Source organism: Natator depressus, chromosome 15 (assembly GCF_965152275.1).
Source record: "Natator depressus isolate rNatDep1 chromosome 15, rNatDep2.hap1, whole genome shotgun sequence".
Lineage (NCBI taxonomy): Eukaryota > Metazoa > Chordata > Testudines > Cheloniidae > Natator > Natator depressus.
The window spans coordinates 20,676,049-20,697,273 of NC_134248.1; the positions used below are offsets into that span (position 1 = coordinate 20,676,049).

Consider the following 21,225-nt stretch of genomic DNA (forward strand, 5'->3'; position numbering starts at 1 on the left):
GACTCTGGCCATTGGGCCATACACCCCTGACTACCAGGGAGGTGGTAGAACTGGCATTGAAACCAGGAGGCTGGGTTAACCTCGCTCCCCCCGGAATCAAAGGGGTTTATGAGGTACAAAACCCGCCACAGTGCTGAATGGACCTTGACTCCCATTGCCATCAGTTGAATGGATGATGTTCACCAGCAAGCATGATCAAGCCTTGCATTAAAGAAGTTATTTGGGGAATGATTTAAATGCTTGTTTCCATACATCAAGACTGGCAGAAACTGGTGTCTAAGTCAACAAGTAGATATCCTCATCATCATCAGATCAGGAGTTTAAGTATATCCTGGCCATCATTAGAGTTACATCAGCACTCCCCTAACAAAAACACATTTTAAAGGGGTATGTATTTTGGCTGGAAAGCATCCTTCCAGGCTGAAGCTTGGTATACAATATCTCCGAGTGAGTATATAGTTTTTAAAACATTAAGTCCATTTGGGTATTTCTCGCTTTCATGTTGGAGAAAGCTGCCAAGTTTCAGACTAAGAACTTAAATTCATTGGCGTTCCACATCTTTCACCAAAGGCATTTATGATTCAACTACAGTGTGATTTGTCACGGCCCATCCACTTCTCCTCCCTTTTTAAGGTCCAATCCCACATTCTTTGCTCCTTAAAACTTGATCCTGACAAACCTTAAGAAACTCCGGAGCACTTCCCATTTGCACCCCTCTGCACAGAACGACACCCACAGGTCAGATCCTGCACCCTCTTAATCCGGTGAAGAGTCTTTACTCATGTGATGATACACATGAACAAGGACTGAAGGAGTGGGCCCTTAACATTTCAATAAAGTCATGTGGCCAGATTCTCAGCTTATACATAGCCAGAATCAATGGAGCTCTGCTGATTTACATTAGCTGAAGCTCTGTCCATAATACTGAACTTGTTACACACTACAATCATTTCCATTTCAATGTACAGTGATGTCATAGTACTGGTTTATGACATCACAGCAACAAGATACACAGAAGGAGAAACTGAGCTAACAGAGCTGTTCAGACACACATAGGTGAAATTCTGTTCTCACTTTCGTTGGTGTAAATCCAGAACACCACCAGTGAATTGGTTTACTCCAGTGTAACTAAAAGGAAAGCTGAGAGCAAGCACTGCACAGGAATGACGACGAAAGTATCCTCTCAGCTCCGAGTTCAAATGTGATCTTTCCCAGAGTGTTAATCGGGAAGCACTGTTGCCTGTGCGGTATCCATTCTGTAAATATGGACATGGCTTCCCAGGCACAAGATATAATTTAAAATGAGAGAGGGGGGGAAAAAAAAAGCAAATGCTTTAAAAAAGTCCTATAAATATCCAGATACAGGGGATGTGTTAATTCTTTTACATGGCCACTTTCAAGAAGAAACTGCCAAGTAGGCTACATTCCATGTAAAAATTACCTTTGTTAAATACCTGTTTCACTGACATTGCCCATTCCTTTGCAAACCTCATTTTTTATACTTTTTCGCCAGTCCTTATGAAATATCTCAGAGCAGTAACACAGAAGTTATCTTATTTTAACTCTCAACAAACCATTACAAAATTAACATTTGCTATCTTTACTTTGGATGCAGAGATGAGAGCGTACTGCTGGAAACCCAAAGCTGAAGGATAATGGATGCAACCAATGTTATTACTGTCCAATATGCACCTGAATTTAATCTGCAAACTTAAAACATGTGTCTTACCTCCAATATGCCAGTCAAGCTGGGTAAAAAAAGAAAATCTTCAACAGCTTTCAAGAAAGCCTATAGATAAATAGGACCACATTATCTGATTAGTTTCAGATTACTGATTTATCCACTACATCCCCTGGTAAACATTCAAGGTAGATTTCCATTAAGAGTTCCAAGATTCATTTTACAATGACAGACACATTTTCATGGAAGTCACTTCCCTGCTTGGAAGTTCACTCATTATCTTTTGTATGGTAATATTTTAAAGGTAATAGTTTATCTCCTATATTACATCTATTACACCCCAGCTAGGCCACTGAAAACACTGGAATTGAGTGGAGCTTGAAATTACTCTGCCAGTGAAGCCAACTAAACCCATGTGGAAATGGGCATGTTTGCCCAATAGTTCAGAGCAGGCCATTAGGAAGCACACAGTATAACTCTGGCTCCTACCATTTGTTTAACCTGATTATTATCTATGTTACACTAGCACCTACAGGCTCCAGATGAGGCTAGTCACAGTTCAAACACATAGTGAGTGACTGTCCCTGCCTCAGAGAGCATCCAATCTAAATAGAGAATACAACAGTGGGAGGGGAAACAGGCACAAAGAGGGGAAGTGACTCCCCCAGGGTCACACAGCACATCAGTGGCAGAGCTAGGAACACAACCCAGGTCTCCTGATCCCCAGTTGAATATCTGAACCTCGAGACCACACTGATCTAGAAATCACAGTGCACACCAAATTTTCTCACTGATTTAAGTGGGTGTTATGCATGTGTAAGGACTTCAGGATCAAAGGTGAGATCCCTCTCCCAGTCCATCTTATCTTACATCGTGTAAAAGGGCCCTCAAAGCCCTGGTTCTGACTGGGCAAGGATTCCCCTGGTGCAAACACCATGGAAGACATTCATAAGGCTGTCCTCTGAGTAGTTAAGCTCTGGAACAGGCTTCCAAAGGAGGTTGTGGAATGCCCATCACTGGGGGTTTTTAAGAACAGGTTGGACAAAAACCTGTCAGGGATAGTCTCGGCTTACTTGGTCCACAGCGCGGCGGGGTGGACTAGATGACTTCTTGCGGTCCCTTCCAGCCCTGCATTTCTATGATTCAATTATTCTATGACTCAGACAAGCCCCCCAAGGCTGCCTAAGTTAGGGGCATCTCCATCCTCCAGAGCAGCCCAGGATCAGGAGGCCCCTCTTTCCCCGTGGCTGCAAGAACCGTCCTGCTCCTTTGAGGAAACTGAGTCTAGAATTTCAGCCTGAGGGTATAAATGGAAGCCTGGGCCCAGTACACAACCTGCACTGCTAAGTCAGATGCCAGAAGGATGGAGAGAGGAATGCTTTTCCAGGCCACAGAATGCAGCAAAGCTGTTTCACAGAGGCTATCTTAGGCCACTGAGAGTGCGGGGGGGGGCGAGGCGAGAGAAATGGGAGGACTCCCAGAGCATCAGATCCTTGGCGCAGCCATGTTTGGCCTCCTCCTACACCCTGGACTCACAGTGAGCTGGGCTAAGATAGATTAGAACTGCACATGAACAGAGTTTGTCAGAACTAATGCATTATACGCGTGGCTGTAATCAGAAAGTTTATTGCATAGCACTTAACTCGCAATCCTTTATCCTGCAAGGCATATGACTACTAGCTCTGAGACAACTGGCCCCAAGTTACATCCTTGACAGAAAATGATATGCACACTCAGTGGCTGTATCTCTGGGAATTAGCTACAGACAAACAAAAGACCTAACCCAATCAATCAGGTGAATGGCAAAGTCCACCACATACGATTAGGACTCTGCCCTATAATTCCCAAAGCAGCTTTGCTACAGATTATCACATGCCTTGTTTCGGTCTGCATACCACTTTCCATGCCGCACAACGTACCGCGGGATAGCATGAATGAGCAATAACATGGCAAATGAGACTATGTGACACCGCAGAGAATGAATGGCAGTTTTCAAATTAGCTCCAATCCCAAATTTTCAGTGAAACAAAGAACGGCACATAATGAGGCCTTTCAGAAGGATTTCTGCTCAGTATTCATTGGTGATCCACACACACCGAGCCTTAATATTTTCCAATCCATTACATGAAACTATCAGTCTCTGCCCAGTTTTTTCAGAAACATTTTGTTTATTATGCCTTTTGTCTGACCAAATAATCCTCGTCCCCCTGGTATTACCCATGGGGATAGAGAAACAATCACTGGTAAGACCAGCACTGATTACTGTAATAATGGCTTTCTAGCTTGCTGAAATCAGGGAATTAGCTGCCCATCATTCCAAATGAGGCTGGAGTCATGTTAGTAGGAAGTGACCTCTTGTCCTCAATTAGTTCAGACTGCATGTAATGTTTAAAATAATCTACAAAGAACAAACAGAGTAAATCTTTCAGTTGGACTATGGACCTGATCCTGCATTCCACCAATTTCAGTGGGAAATTTGCCTGATTGAGGACTGCAGGATCGAGGCTGGATTTTGATAAATTAGAGTACACAAGAAAGACAATGAAATTTTTTCAGGATTATCATCATTCCAGAATTCCTACATTTTGAACATAGCAGAAAAGATTTTCATAAGAAGTGATTGTCTCCTTCTCAGTCATCCGTCTAACTAAAAATGTATATTTAACCCAGAACCATGATGCCTGGGGATGCTACCATTTTGTGCGAATATTAAATGACATCTTAACAAGTTGATGAGCTCTGTAATTAAACTTGTCTTTTCCAGTGACAGCTGACCTTTTGCTACTGATTAAAATAGTTGTCTTGGGTGTTTTTTAATATTTATATTTTATGATCAACAAAATCTTTCAAAGCTGCATTTTACATTCCAGCATGTGAAGTAAAAACAAGATCATTTGGCATCACCCTAAAAACTGAAAGTAACTGACCTCTGTCAGGTTAAAGGCAGTATTCTCCAACAGGGATTTGTTGGGTAAACTGAGTGACATGTTTTTCAGGTAGCGGAGCAGGTCCCCTCGGTACTGGAAGTTTCCCCTCTCCTCAGTCAGTTTAGTTATGATAGGATGATAGGCATCTGTGGAGAGCTAAAAGACAACAACATTGTCTCACCACTGCATGTCTTGGTAACCAGCCATTATTTCCATACTTAACTACACAAAAGTCAAGCAGCAATTTGGGGCCTAATTCCCTCCAAATCCTTACATGTTACGCAAGCAATGCATCTCCAGGACTGATCTGATGTGCCTCTCTAGCAGTAAAGCCAGAGAAAGGGAGAAACGGTTTACTGCTTAATCCAGTCTCTTCCTGCACAGGAGATAACTCAAAGTCTGGTCCGAGACTCCCTTTCAGTAGCCTGAGGCAGAGTAAATTGTAAGGCTCTGATTATGAACAACAGACCATAAGCAAATGAAGATAAATAGATTAGTATAGCACGCACATACATTATGATATTCACACACACACTGTAACAAAGCTAGAAAAGACATGAAACTAATAAATGCTGCTGAAATTTGTTGTCTGCTTATTCGTTTCATTAGAAATTCAGGTCCTGTCTACCCTGGTTTCCTGAAAGGCTCTATGAACAAGAAGAAAAGGAATAGGATTTCAACATCATACAGCCAGGTTGAAAAGGGAACTTATTTTTGTTTAGACTATATAAAACACTTTGGTATTTATTTTAAAACATCTATTTAATACAAATACCTCTTAAACAGATGAAAGAAAAAGTTCTGTTGTAAATCCGGTTAAATGTTTCACATTCCATTTTTTTTAAAAAAAGGGAAAAAAAACATTTAGCCATATTTTCATGATTTTCCCCATTCTTTTTTAAACTATTTCCAAAATTTAAATGTTCACAAAGTTTTGAAAAAGAGACAGCAGAAGAGGGATTTCTTCCCTTTGACCCTCTAAACCAGCTCTAATAGTCTGTTAATAAATCACTTAAAAAAAAATCCCTCCCCTTTCTCTGATACCTCTAATGAGTTATAAGGGGAGTAAAATGAAAATGAAAACCGAATCTTACCTAAACCATGGAAAGGCTGCTACCTCTCTGTAATACACATACATTTTGATATCAAGAAAGCAAAACAGGATTGAGAAGGGAAGTTATTGTTGACGTTAAAGAAAAGGAGTTAGGACGACTCTCCTACCATGGGATTTGTAGTGGTTGTCATAATGGGCCACAGAGGTGTTGAAGAAAGCAAAAGTTGCTTGCCTAGGAAAAAGAAATTATAATTTAAAAAAAAAAGTTTCCTGCAATAAATATATTTTTAAAAACTAAAACAAAAAAGATCTGTGAGAAACATTCACAATGTAATTCTGAGAAATTCAAGCCAAGACTATGCAATTTGTTTTGCATTTTCCCGAGTCCCAATATTGAAACTAGACTGGTGTATTAATCAGTTTCATTTCCTGTTTCTAGTCAGTTTTACTTTCCAGTCCTTATACACTAGCCAACGCTGTTTTGGCTGGATTTCCAACACTGCAAGGGGAGTGTTTTTAAATTTAAAACAAAAAACTGATTTCAATGAAATTTTAAATCCATGGAAACATCTATACAAAGAGAAGAAGGTTGGCCTTGTGGATAAGGAGACAGGAAATCCAAGTTCAATTCCCAGCTCTGCCACAGCGAATCAATGAGACTTAAGTAAATTGTGCCTCAGTATTCCACATAGTACTACCTCCTTTCTTCCACACTTTGTCTATCTTTTCTATTTAGATTGGAAGCTCTTCACAACAGGGATTGTCTCTTATTAGGTGTATGTACAGCACCTAACACAATGAGGTCCAATCTGAGTTGGGGCCTCTAGGTAATAACGTAACGTAATACAAAGAAAGAATGAATTTATATTTTGAGCCTAAATTTCTTGATGGGGTGGTAATAGGAACATTCCGTCCAGAGCATTGAAACACTAAAAACAAATCAATGGATGGCTCTTCAGGAACAAAAATCTTTGAGAGCTAGGCAAACGGTGAAGTCCCTAGCCCAACAGAAATCAATAAAAGTTCCTACTGAAGTCAATGGGACCAGGATATTACCCAAAGTCAGAAAAAAAGAGCGTAACAAACGGATGGCAGCTATTGATGAGCAAGCATGCGAGTCTTGAACAAAAGCTAGTGAGTATAAAGCCTCAAACCAACTGACATTCCAGTTTGCACTTAAAATATGGCATCTGCAAGAAGTCTGAGCACCATTGCAGATAATGTCTCCATTAGCTATTTGAGTTGACTTCAAGCAACACAGAAAGCTGCTTTTAGTCAGCCTGGCTTTACCAATAAATATCACTCACTGCTACTGCATCAGTGAAGGTTACTATACAAGTATGTCATAAATGATTTACTTAGATAAAAAGTATAAACTAGATTTTTGGATGCCCTCCAGCAGTTCCAGTGTTAAACGTATTGATTCCTCTGCATCTGTCAGGATTTATGGATCATTTGTGACCAGAAAAGTAAAACTTTCTCTCTTAGAATTTAATCATGCTCATTATTTTGGTATTTGGGCAGAATCGTCAGATATTAGTGGTATTTGTTATCTAAAATAGCATAGCTATTCATTCAATTTTTTTAAAAGTGGGTTTTCTAATTAAGCTTTCAATAAAGTTAGCCTAATTTTGTTCTAGTGAAACTCCACTGAGGTCACTGAATTTACACCAAGGATAACTTTGGCTCATTATATAGCCTGCCATTATCAACAACCACTGGCATTTCTAGGGATCGTGTCACAATTTCACCAATCAACTTGCATGGACATCAACACTTGTGGGAATTAAAAAAAAAAAAAAAAAAAGAGAGAAAGAAAAAAGGAGGAAAAAAAAAGTGAGATTCATGGCCTATAAAAATGCCTGATTAATCCACTGGGTTCTATCCATGCTAGAGAAAAGAGCCATGAGAAAGAAGCATACTCAGTAATGGCCACCACAAGTGTTCAAAAATCATGAGCCAGGCCTCTAAATATAATGGAATTGGCTTAACAAAAAAAAAAAAACCCAAGGTTTCTTAAAAAAATAAAAATAATACATTTGGGGTCTTTTTTTGCCTTCCAGTTTCTGAGCCTTTAGGGTGCACTTTTGTCAAACTTTTCTCTGTAACCATGAGAACTAGAAACTTGCTTTTGTTTTCTAAATGAAAGGCAAGATTCTCACATATCATCAGGAACTGGGGATTTAAGGAGAAAAAACCATTAAATATTGTGAGACTTGGAATTTATTTTTAAAAAGTCACAAGAGTTTGAAACATAGCGCAAACTTCTAAAGTTGCAAAGCAGCACTTAGGGATGCATCCATGTCTCTTCTCAGAACATCAGCAGGGGTGGGGGCGGGGGCATCTCTCACAGTTAAAACCCTGTGTAACTCTTCAAAAATATAGGTAATGTCTGTGACTAGCTATTGTAAGCATTATTGCAATATTAGGTGCAGGGTTGAATTTCTCACATGGTTTTCAAATTTAAGCCAAAGAATGCAAAATTAGGAGCAAATAATATGAGACTAACACTTTGCATACTGCAACCATGGGAACATCCCCGGCAAAGTCTTTCCAAGCTCCAACCTCTATTTGGAATGGTACATGGAGGCAGGTGGGGGACTTGAGGGGATGCTAACTGTACCCTGTACCAGAAACCTACTGACCGCTATACTTACCTACATGCCTCCAGCTTCCATCCAGGACACACCACACCATCCATTGTCTACAGCCAAGCTCTAAGATACAACCGCATTTGCTCCAATCCCTCAGACAGAGACAAACACCTACAAGATCTCTATCAAGCATTCTTAAAACTACAGTACCCACCTGCTGAAGTGAAAAAACAGATTGACAGAGCCAGAAGAGTACCCAGAAGTCTCCTACTACAGGACAGGCCCAACGAAGAAAATAACAGAACGCCACTAGCCGTCACCTTCAGCACCCAACTAAAACCTCTCCAGCGCATCATCAAAGATTTACAACCTATCCTGAAAAATGATCCCTCACTCTCACAGATCTTGAGAGACAGACCAGTTCTCGCTTACAGACAGCCCCCCACCCTGAAGCAAATACTCTCCAGCAACCACATACCAGACAACAAAAACACTAACCCAGGAACCTATCCTTGCAACAACGCCCGATGCCAACTCTGTCCACATATTTATTCAAGTGACACCATCATAGGACCTAATCACATTAGCCACGCCATCAGGGGCTCGTTCACCTGCACATCGACCAATGTGATATATGCCATCATGTGCCAGCAATGCCCCTCTGCCATGTACATTGGCCAAACTGGACAGTCTCTATGCAAAAGAATAAATGGACACAAATCTGACATCAGGAATCATAACATTCAAAAACTGGTAGGAGAACACTTCAACCTCTCTGGCCACTCAGTAATAGACTTAAAGATGGCAATTTTGCAACAGAAAAACTTCAAAAACAGACTCCAATGAGAAACTGCTGAGCTTGAATTAATATGCAAACTAGATATCATTAACTTGGGTTTGAATAGAGATTGGGAGTGGCTAGGTCATTACACATATTGAATCTATTTCCCCATGTTAAGTATCCTCACACCTTCTTGTCAACTGTCTAAATGGGCCATCTTGATTATCACTACAAAAGTTTTTTTCTCCTGCTGATAATAGCTCATCTTAATTAATTAACCTCTTACTTCACTTTTTCATGTTCTGTGTGTGTGTACATATACATATATATATATATATCTCTTCTTACTATATGTTCCATTCTAAGCATCACAAAAGCTTATGCTCAAATAAATTTGTTAGTCTCTAAGGTGCCACAAGTACTCCTGTTCTTTTTGTGTACATGAACACTGAAGAAGTTAAAGAAAGTTACTATCCTTCTGGCATATTTATACAAGAGCCATACTTGTCTGACAGTGAAACAGCACATACATATAGATGGACTGGGGAAATCTAAAAGTCTAGAGCACTTGAGTTCAGTAACATAACATTCTTGTGTTATATTAATCCAGGAAGTGAGATTTATAATAGCTTTGGATTTGATGGCGTTATAGTAACTCCGGTTTGTTGTGATAGATACAACAACCAGATACCACAGCAATTTTTGCCAACCTGATTAAAACATCTTTTTAATATTTTCAAACATAACACTGAAATATTTAGTGCTATTTCAGGCACCAAATGAAGGCTTTCCCAAGACCATCACAAGAATGACTTTTTTAAAAATAGGTCCCTTTGCTATTCTGACATTAGTTAAAAGGAAGTGGTTTGGTTGTCCTAGCAATGGTTGGATTCTGCTGAGGTTTTCTTCCAGCCAATAGATGAGGTGAGACTCAGTGAGTGCCTTTTGGTGACACGTCTGAGGGGCTGTGCCCCAGCGTAAGAAAAACACCTCCCTTGAAACTGACAAAGTGATTCCTATGAACATTTATTCCTATAAACATTTATGCCTGCAGATTATCTCCCACTAAGACAGCTGGTTTAACAGCTGAACTTTATGAACTCTCAATTAATGAACTTTTTAAAAATCAACATTTATACAGAGTATGCTCCCACTTACCGATAGCAGCTGTAAAGTATTGTTCAATTTCCTTGGGGGTGAGTGCCCTTTCCCATATGATAAACTCATCAAAAGCCCCGTTCACATAGCGTTTGCTCTGATCATTCTCTGTCCCTGTCAGCAGATTTGCGTTGGGGTCCCCATAGCTATAGGAAACTTTCCCATTTGGGTCGGTGGTGTTTAGAGTTCCATTGACATAGACTTTCAAACCTTCTTTTGATTTCCATGTGAAGAGAATATGAGTCCAGAAAGGACCTGCAAAACATTAAAACTCTCTGTAAAATCCATGAATCAACCTCATTTACAGCCTTTCTTGTTCAATAAATTTTAGCTCAGTTAAAATGCGTTTCATTTGTGCAAAGCAATGGAGCTATAAAGGAAGTGTCAACACTGAATTATGGAGCAATGATATCATGTACATTACTCTTTATTCACAAGGGACAGTCCATACTTTGGAAGAACCCCTATTGGCTTTAGTGACATTGTGCCTGAATCCTTCCTCAGGCTCATTGCAATTGCATAAATTATACTATGGGCCCAGATCTAAAGTCCTTATTCAGTCCTATCTCAGGCAAAACTCCCACTTCAGTGAGGGTTGCATAAGGACTTCAGGACTACAGAATATGTAAATAAAGACTAATTAAAGGTTGCTGCAGATTACATGTTATGCTGAAGAGGTCCAAACATTATTTATAATAGTTGTCACATGGATTAAAGTAACTACATACATGCAACAGCTTTCCTTGCAAAACACTTTTACAAATTATTAAACATCACAGCTATAGAGGAGTTAGGTAAGGAAGTATTATTAGCCCCATTTTACAGGTGGATACATTGAGGCAAAGAAAGATTCAGTGACTTTCTCTGCCATAATTACAATCCATAAGTCCTATCAGCCAGTGCTCTTTTCTAACCACTAGACCCCATTGCCTCTCAATTAGTAACCTGCATTCTGGATCAGAAGGCAGAAATAAGATATTCATTTTAAAATACATTATTAATAATCATGCAAATACATTTCCAGGACTTCATTCTTACCATACAAATGGCCAACATGTATTATGTAAGCATGGAATACTTACCCAAAAGGGTTACCAGAGAGGTTTAAAATGAAAGAAAATGGGAAGTTGGACTCCCAGCTTACGAATGTACTGAGTGAGGACTCCAAAGGCACACTGCACTCCTCACTCACTCTTTCCCAGGTAAACCCCTATTCTTCCACTGATGTCAGTAAGAATTTTACTTCAATAGGGACTGGGGAGTGCAGTATCAGACCCTTGGATGGTGACATGAACTGTAACTGTGCTGTACACAAAGTCACTGACGTTCTAATACCTGCTTTCTCTCTCGGGAAGTAAAGCCTATCCATCCTTCATCTATCCACCTACTTCCTCATTTCTCATCTTCTCTTTCTATCCAGATAAGGGAGCTGTGCTCATCACTACTTTATCTCCATTCTGAACCCTCAACAGTGAAACTGAACGTTACCTGGGGGACTAAAGCTTGCCTCCCACTTCATTGAATTCCCACGGGCATAAAATTCCAGAGAGCCTTCATCTTCACTTGAGCAGATTTTGAAACCACTGGAAATGACCTGTCCACCATAGGCGGGGGGAAAGTTAGCCTTCTGCTCCTGAGTCTTCCAGAAAAAGGAAAATGTTACTCCTGATGGAAGCAAATGAGAGAAGAGATGTGCCTAATGAGAAACAGGTGGGATTAAAAAGCATCAAACATCCTAGAGTACACACAGCAAATATGGACGTGGGGGCAGATCTTCATGCTGGCATCAGTGGGGCACTTTTATGGCAATGGAGCGATGACAATTTACACCAGCTAAGGATCTGCCCTTGGTTTTATAACAAACTGGCACATACCAAGCACATGATAATACTCATTACTACCCAAGTATCCCATTTTAGTCATAACTAAAAAAATAGATTAGCCACACTAATATTTTTAAACTTTAAAAAGAAAAATCTTATATAAAAAAGGAGCTGGTTATGCTATAGTTCTTACAGGTGTTGAATCTGTAATCCTATGATCATCATGGCTCTTCCCTCTGGTTATTGCAGGGACCAGAGCATCAATGTGATGGGAAGGGATACTGGTTTATAGGAAAGGATACCAGCTTTTACAAACCATAACCAGAAACCTTTCTTTTCCCCAATCTGAGATTCTTAACTCAGCACAAAAAATCAAGCATTCCCTCCTGACTACAGGTGCGATTCTACAAACAATTGCACATCTGAGTAGCTTCACTCACAACTAGTCCCACTAAGTTCAGTGGAAGGTTTTGGAATATTCTTGTACTGTAAAATTGCACAAATTGTCACAATGATAGCTGTGTTTCTTTAATAAAGGTGACCTAGGAATGCTGCTTGAATTGTAAACAGCAAAGGAAGCATCCCTCACAGCTCAGCACAGCAGTAAAGAGGCTCAGCAGACAGACAGGAGCAATTAAAAAGAAAGTGGCTAGACTAACTGCTTCCTAAAAACATGGGTCTTGGGGAATAATGGCATGAAGTGCTAAGAGGAATAAAACCTAAGATGAGTGCCCACAAACAAGATACCGGACTGGAAAGAAACTTGCTGTGTGCAGTGAAAACATCTGCCTTGATTATTTTAGTTATAGTGGCGAGTATTGATAGGCTGCCTAAATAAAACAGGACTTTAGGCTACCCAGTAGCAACATGCCAGAGTAACCCTGCTGAGGTCTGAATCCAGCAGGTAGTCTGATGGTGTACAATAGAATGTTTATAGGTGTTTACCTGATTCTTATTAGTATTGGGGAAAGCTCAGGCAAACCCCAACCCACTCCAGTGTTCAAAAGCCCTCTTTCCCCCACCAGCTGCCTGCATACAGTTCTGTGATGGTGTATGCACCCCACAGAAGGCATGAGGGGGCTAAGGGGGTTAGGTGAGCCAATTAACCACCTAGGCTGCACCTGGAAGAGAAACCAGGGAGCAATGAGCACTAATCAGAGATGAAGCTCAGCTGGAGAAGAACAGGAGGGGCTTGGATAAAGCCCAGTCGCTGAGAGTAGAAGGGGGCTGCAGTCACTCAGGGTGAGAGAAGGCCACATAGGAAGTATCCTAAGGATACATCAGTAAGGTTTAGGACAGTGCAGACTGTGACTGCTTGTTGTAGGGTCCCTGGGTTGGAACCCAATGTAGAGGACAGGCCTGGGTTCCCTTATTGGGCAGTGGTGCCGTTAAGGGGCAGTGAGCAGAAAGGCTGCCTGGGACAGTGGGTCTGAAGAGACTTTGATACCCAGGAAGGGGAAAAATACAATGAGCTGGCTGGTGGGCCAAGCCACGAAGCAGGAGCAGCTAAGGAGTGAGACTGCAAGAGCTAGACTGGAGTAAGCTACTGAAGTAAGGGTTGTCAGACTGGCAGAGGTAATCCCAGATGTGGCCAGGAGGCGGCACTCCAGTGGGGAACAGAGCACCCAGTGACAAGTTATTACAAAAATCCTAATATTCCTGTTGTCATGTGGGCGTTTGTTATTGCCGAATAAATATCATATGTATATTTTGCATTTCTATTTAATCTATCTTTGTCTGTCTGTATAGGTCCTTTTAATGGCACCCCGCACTACATAGCATCTAAGCATCATTCCCAATGTGCCTTACACATTTATATAGAAAGGAGTCATTTTCCCCATCACTAAAATATTAGCTGGCTCTTACCAGCTTCCTAGCTATTGATCAGTATGCGAACAACATCAGCCCGTGTTTGCCAAATCTCCGTCAGCACGAGCCAAAGCTTCTGAATGCAGTTAACCCCCAGCCCAAGGCTCATTTCAATTGACTTTGAGATCTGATGCCAATGTTTTGAACAGCTCTAGTCAAGAGCAGATTTTGGTTTCATGTCTTGTCTGAAAAGCAGCTCCTGCAAGACCCTTCACTCTCACAAAAGACGGAGGCATTGATTCAATACTAACTTGGAGAAAATAGAGTCACCTGCTGAAAACACCATACCGATTTGGGTTTCCCTTGGATGTCTGCCATCTAAGTACTGACCCTGCTTAGTGTGAAAGATCATAGTCCTTTCACCTTGGCTTACCACACATTTTCCCAGAGGTCAGCTATGTGTCTATTGTGGGGAACTCCCAGGTCTCCTTAGTCCAAGGCTAACACCTGAACTACCGAACCATCCAGTATATGCCATATAAGCACCATGAAGAAGAATTACAGCTCAGAAGTTTAGAATAAAACCTTAAATCCTCCTTAAATGCACTTTATCGCTTTTTGAAATGATGAACCTAAAAGTGAAACTAAATGAGCTCATTGTAAATCTCATCACAAAAACGCACTTAGAATTTAGGAAAGTAATTTTGTCCATATAGTTTGACTGCATATAAAAATTCCTCATGGTCAAATATAAATGACATCCTGTCTTGACAGATGTCTGTAATAACCCCAGGCAGGGAGCCCCTCCACAGTGAAATAAAACAAAAGAAAAGAAATAGATAGGAGGGGAAGGAATGGGAGAGTTGAACTATAGAGCTTTGTCATTTACAACAGGCTTATTGTACATAGGATTTCCCCAGATCAAACCCAAAATCTTCACAATGTCCTCAGCTCAGATGAGAGTAGAGCTTCACCATTAAGGAAGGTGCCTACATTTTTATGCACCTTCATTGCTTCTCATGTGTTGTTTCATGATCTCATCAGTGGGGGGGCAAAAAACAACAAAACCCAAGTGTACTACTGTCCCCAGGGACATTTCTATTCTATTTTATTCAGGGCCCGTACCGTGCTATGTGACAGCCTTCCATTAGTGCATTAAGCTATGCGATTAACATCTGTCATGTAATGTAGTACTGCACTGTGTTAAAACGCACTAGAGAACCAGCAGGGTCTACAAAGACCAATTAATTCACAACATGTTAGTGCAGTTTAGAAATCATACCCACATAGCGCACACAACCTTATTGTGTAGACAAGCCCTGAGACAGATTTGGGTTATTGCTTATGTTCTGCACCAACAGTCATCAGCTTTAAGGATCTGGGAATTCCACTAACCCGTCTTGATTTCAGGTCATGTAAGTCCTCCTACTCTAAGTTTGTTTCTTCCCCCTTTAAGATTTTAGTTAGGATAAACCACAAAAAGGTCAGACAAAACTCCTCCAACACTGTAGAGTTTAGCATGGTTTTAACCCCAAATCAAAACACCCTCCCGCCCCAAAATTTCCTGGGAGGAAGGACTAAATGTTTGCACAGTCCTGCCCCAGGTTGACAAACCTCCATGAACTTTTTGGTGACCTGGGACAAGTTTTGAATTCACACAGCACTAGCCAGGGCCCCACAGGAATAAGGGTAGAGCGATGGAGCCTACAGTGTAATATAGGCTGAGATTTTTTTAGACTTTGGATGCCCAATTCCCATTACAACTAATAGGATTTGGGCATCCAAATCCCATGGGGCAGCTTTAAGAATGTCAGGTATAGTGTCTAATGTTATTAGAAGAGTCATGCATTGGTGTAGGTGCAGCTTAGGTTAATGCTGCTAATACCCAGTGGTCTATGTCTCCAACTCTCCATTTCCCCAACTATGTTCCTTGAGCAAATGTATTATGAATGGTGAGAAATTCAATCTTGGAGAAACTTTCCTTCACATTGATAGGCTCTGGAAGGAAAGAGGTGGGGAGAGGGGATGAGAGGATTGTCCAGTGGTTAGGACACTAGTCTGGAACTCATGAACCCAAGACCAAGTCCCTGTTCCACCACAGACTTTCTGTGTGACCTTGGGCAAGTCACTTAGTCAGCCTGTGCCTCCATTCTCTATCTGTAAAATGGGGATATTAGTATTGCCCTGCTTCACAGGTGATTTGTGAGGATAAATACGTTAAAGATTCTGAGGCCCTCCATTACTAGGATAATGGAGATGATATACCTACCCAAGGTAGATGCACACAATTGCCTGAGGCCTCTAAATTTTGATGAGGAGAAGTGTCATCAGGCTGAGACAAGGTGCAGTGTAAATGTGGCAGCTCTTGTCCAGGGTCTGATTTAAGAAGATTAGGGGTCAATTATGGTCAGGGTTGGTGTTTTTTGTTTTAATCTGAGGTATGGTATATTGGCTGACTGCAACCTTTCCTATTGCATTCCCACCTGATCGCTAAAAGGCCTTCTCTTGTGAAACTGCACTTGGATTACTCTCTTGTGCAACATTTAGGGCAAACTTAGAAATAGAACTGGTCAGGAATTTTCCAACAAGCTATTTTTTCACCGAAAATTGCTGATTTGTCAAAAATGAAACCATTTGCAAAACAGGGTCACTTTTGACAAATCTCCCAACTAGAATAACGTTTGGAAAAAGTTGCAAAATTGTCAAATATCTCATTTTGACATTTTCAAACTGGAAACTTTTGGGTTTTTGAGTCAAAAGGACTCTCTTTTTTAAAATTTTAGTATATTAAGACAAAAAAAGGATTTTAAAAAAAAATCAAAATTGAAACCAAAAGTTTTGATTGTCCCAAACCCAAAGTTTTTTCATTTCAAAAAAGTGTTCAAGAGGTCAAACTTTTCCTCTGGATTCAGGACAGGCAAAAAAAAATTGACATCTCGAAAATTTTCATGGGACTGGAAAACCATTTCCCACCCAGCTCTACTTAAAAGCAAATCCGTACAAATATAACCAATGCACACTGAGACGTTTATTGTATCTTAAGAAAGATGTCATTTTGGACAGAATTACAGCCTATCACTGCCCAAGATTTAGTTTAGTTTAAGGGAGGCACGAAGACCTCTCCTTTAGAAAAGGTTGTTTACCCACTGCTGTGGTTCAATATTAACTATTTATGTGATTCTTCTCTTCACATTTTTATCTTCTGAATATTTCAGTATTTTATGGTTTTAATATTCTTGTTTGTGAGGTGCTGGGAATGGCACCATAAAAAATAAAATTTACTCTGATTATTATACTATAGTTATAGAAATAATGTGATTTACTGATGGTTTTATTTCCCACTGGTATGAAAAATATACATAAAATGTGGTATTGTGTAAAGAAATATGCCTGCAGCAGAATACTGAATAATCTCTACTCTTCCATTTTCAGGTAGCAACTAAGTATTGACTGTTGTATGAATTTTTACTGTTTTTTAAAAGTGGTAACACACAGTATTTGCTATACATGCCAGTATGAATAAAATCTTGTCATATGTCTTGTCAGTAACTTAAGAATGGCCTAAATTAACAAAGCAACTAAATTCAGTATTAACACTGCCACTTAACTTACCCATTAAGTTTAGGTATTGCAGAAGTTACACCATGTAAAAATCACATGCACCATTCCACATTGATCCCTACAGTTTCAATGCATTTTTCATCAATCTTACAGTTGTTTTGTTCATTCATGTAACATTTTCAATCTTTTTCTCTAAATCATTACCTTGATTGCACCAGATAATTTGTGACTTGCACCATAATTTTATTTGTCATTTTAATCTTCTATAGCATCAGCATACTGTGAGGGCTCTAAAATATTCTCAGTGGAAAAAATTGCTTAGGGGAGACAATCAAACAATAGATGGACAGACGGGTGAAAACACCCAAAAGATGAAAACCACCATTGTTGTAGTTTATAATTTTTCCAAAGCGTATTTTTTTAATTGTTCAGGAAGCACTGAAATGTATTGCAACTTTTATAAAGCCTTTGCATGCTGTAGATTTAAAGGATATGGGTAGTATTGCCAGCCACAGGTATTCAAAAGTCATAAGGACCAGACCCTCAAAAAAAAAAAAAAAATCAAGAGACTTGTTAAAATAAAATTTGACGTTCTTTCATTTGCCTTCTAGTGTTTCATTCTTTAGGAGTCTCATTTTCAAGCTTTTCTCTTCAACCTCAAAGGCTAGAACTTTTTTTTAAATAATGAAATATGAGATTCTGATGTACTGTATTCACACAACTCCAGCAGCTCAGGCTTTAAGAAAAGCATCCAGTATTGCAAGACTCATGGTAAAAATCATGCAAGTTGGCAACACAGCTGGACCCAAAGCATGCTAGGTGCTTTACAGACCAATAAAAAACCATCCTGTGCCCTGAAGAGCTTGCAAACTAAAAGCCAGTGCCTGCTCCTACAAACACTTACTACCAAAGTACTTCCATCAGATTACCAGCCATATAGTACTTACTACATGAATAAACTATGTTTAGGATCTGTCCCTCGGAATAGAAATAATGGGAGGGATTTTCAAGAGTGCTCAGCACTGGCTTAACCCTGCTCCCAGGGCATGTCTACATTCCAAATGACAAGTGCTTCTGAAAATCCCATCCAATATTACTAATTAAAACAAAAGAAATAGGGAGGATAGAGAGGAGGGGCAAGGGCTACCACAAAAGATCACGTGGTTTCCTTTGGTTAGTTAGGCACCATCCTAATGGTTCTGTATCTTTTTTTCTCCCCTGTATTTATAATTTACAGGCTGAATCATATCCCCTAGACCCATGCATGGAGAAGCGCGCTGCATACAGATTTCCCCCTACCCCGTTGCGGGGGAGGGCGTCTGGACACCCAGAATTGTCAGAGAGGCATGAGAAACTTTGAACAATGTCCCTGGCCCCCTCTTGATTCCCTGGGATCCAAGCAGATCCTTGGAGATCCATCTGGTCTGAGGGCAAGCCTGAAGCCTCTTTTGTGGGGAGTAATCAATCCCCTCTGCACCTGATGGAATGAATGCAGGGAAATATCAGTGAGAAAAAAAAAGCTTACTGAGAAATCTTCCCCTTTAGCATCCTCCTGAATTTTCCTGATTTGGTGGGCGGGGGGTGATGAGAGTTGCCAATGATAGTATTTGGAGGGCGCGGGGCGGGGCGGGGAGGACTGGAGGAGAGTTAAGAGTAATGAAAAGGGGTCGGTGATATGGTGGGAGGAAAGGAAGAGACAGGATTTGTGGGAGAAAAATAAGCGGAAGGGAGGAGAGATGAGGAAAACAAAGGTGTTGCTAAAGATAAGAAGGGAGCATGGCATAGGGAGCAGTGGATAGTGAGATAAGGAAGCAGAGAGGACAGTTTAGCCTGAGTAAAGACTCCTGGATTGGGCCCCCAGTCTGTGTAGTATTTATTTAAACCACACCCCACTTGGTGTAACCAACCCTATAACACATCTGGCAAATATTTTAGCTGTCCGTTGACAGTTTTTTGAATCCAGTAACCAAATACAAAAGAAAAAAAATTAAATGTTATATCACAGCGGGGGGAGGGGCAGGGGGAAAAGGTTGAGAATGCTGATGGCTTGCAGCTACAGCAAAGCCTGTAGCAGCCTCTCCAGTGTCTATGAGCCATGGAAGTTGATCTTGCATATTGTACACATATATAAAAAAAATCATTTGACTCCAAACCTAGGCTGCATGATTTTAGGAAAGGCTGCCTTGGGTAAATTCTTCCCTTTTAAACCTATGAGGTATTTTTATTAGTTATTCCGGGGATGGAGACTAACCCACAATAACCGGCACCAAGTTAAGGACGCCATGTGGAATTGTGTTGTCCATCTTTTTATCGAAGCGCAAGAGTTTAAGATGGGGTATTCACAGTATTAGGTGGGGACACAGGGGAGGTCAGAACTACCCTGAAATGTAAAAATAAGGGGCCTCTCAAACATAGCAGGCCCAAAGTTTCAACTTGGCTTTGGTTTACTTTGCGTCACTATTGTTTGTTCATTTAATAGAGGGCCTTGCACAAACCTCAGATCACATTATGGGATTACAAACAATGGGCCACCTTCTGCTCTCATTTACGCAGTGTAAAACCAAAGTAATGTCATAGACTTCTGTGGAGGTGCTCTGGATAATGAAACTATTTATCCAGAGATAATTGCTCATGAAAAAAATGCCAACATTCTCAACAAATATTATTTACAACCCTTTATTCAGAGACTCACAGGTTTTAAGGCTAGAAGGGACCATTCATCATCTAAACTGACCTGTATAACACAGGCCATTGAATTTCACCCAGCTTTCCCAGGTCCAGGCAACTGCAGTGGCCTGTTTGGCTCAGGGGGATTTACGTCAATGTAACCAAGTGCAGAATTGGGCCCTGAGTACATATGTTACAGGGATAACTTCACTTCCCCTGCCAGCAAAATCCCAGCTTCAGGGTGAGATTTAGCAGTCCTATTCTGCACCCACATAAATCCGTTAATAGTTCCCATTGACTAATGGTACACATTAGCAGCACTAGCAAACACAACACAACTGTATAGGGCCAAGAAACAAAAGAAAATCCACTGAAAGCGGCCAAAAGAGAACTTTAGATAGGAAGATAATTAAACATACTGGCAATTGGTATAAGCTATCCTGCCCTTAACCGCTTTGAGTCCCTATTAACGGACACCCTTATTCTTTTGAAAAGTGTTTTGGGATCATTAGTGGATATGACCTTGTTTTTACATCTCATCTGCAGCAGTGCTATACAGATCTCTGTGAATAACTGAGTTTTTGGTTCATTGGCAGTTCAAAAAAAAATCCATCGGGGAAAAAATTGGTTTGGGACAAATTGAATTGAAATTTTTTTTGAAATTTCAGGTGAACTTAGAGTCAGAAAAATATTAGTTTCCTGTCAAATGAAATCTCAAAACAAAAAAGTCATTTCTAAAAATTTCAAAATGTAATGCTTTGCCTTTACAGGATTCCTCCCTTTCACCCCCCTTTTTGCCACAAACAATTTGGCAAAACTGACACAAAATCACAAAATTTGTGTTGCCAAATCTGCATTTTTCTCCAAAAAAAAGTTTTGTCCAAAAAATTTCACCCAGCTCTCATGCAATGTCCTGTTGGGATATTGATTTGACTCTTATTCAGAGGGAAGAATACCACCTTTTTTAATTGCCAGCACCAGTATCTGCAGCATTTTGGACATATTCCATCCAAGATGCTATTCCAGCTGGCCACATCCAGCTCATAGCTTGTGAGATCTAACACAGCCTTTGTTGGCATTTAGGAGGATTCACAAAGAGGCTTTTAAAAATACACAAGTTAATTCTAAAAAACATCTGGGGAGGCAAAATCCTTGTGTTTGTTTGGGTTT

The 21,225-nt window shown here is 40.3% G+C and overlaps 1 protein-coding gene across 1 annotated transcript in view; it reads right to left on the reverse strand.

Moving 5' to 3' along the window:
- The window catches only part of ADGRD1 (adhesion G protein-coupled receptor D1), a 250,026-nt gene that overhangs the window by 209,862 nt on the left and 18,939 nt on the right, over positions 1-21,225 (reverse strand). Inside the window, exons 6-10 of the mRNA XM_074972786.1 lie at positions 11,684-11,860; positions 10,196-10,450; positions 5,830-5,894; positions 4,609-4,764; positions 1,730-1,789 (exon numbers count right to left, since the gene is read on the reverse strand). Coding sequence (XP_074828887.1) covers positions 1,730-1,789; positions 4,609-4,764; positions 5,830-5,894; positions 10,196-10,450; positions 11,684-11,860 — 713 coding nt within the window. The remainder of the gene's footprint in view (positions 1-1,729; positions 1,790-4,608; positions 4,765-5,829; positions 5,895-10,195; positions 10,451-11,683; positions 11,861-21,225) is intronic.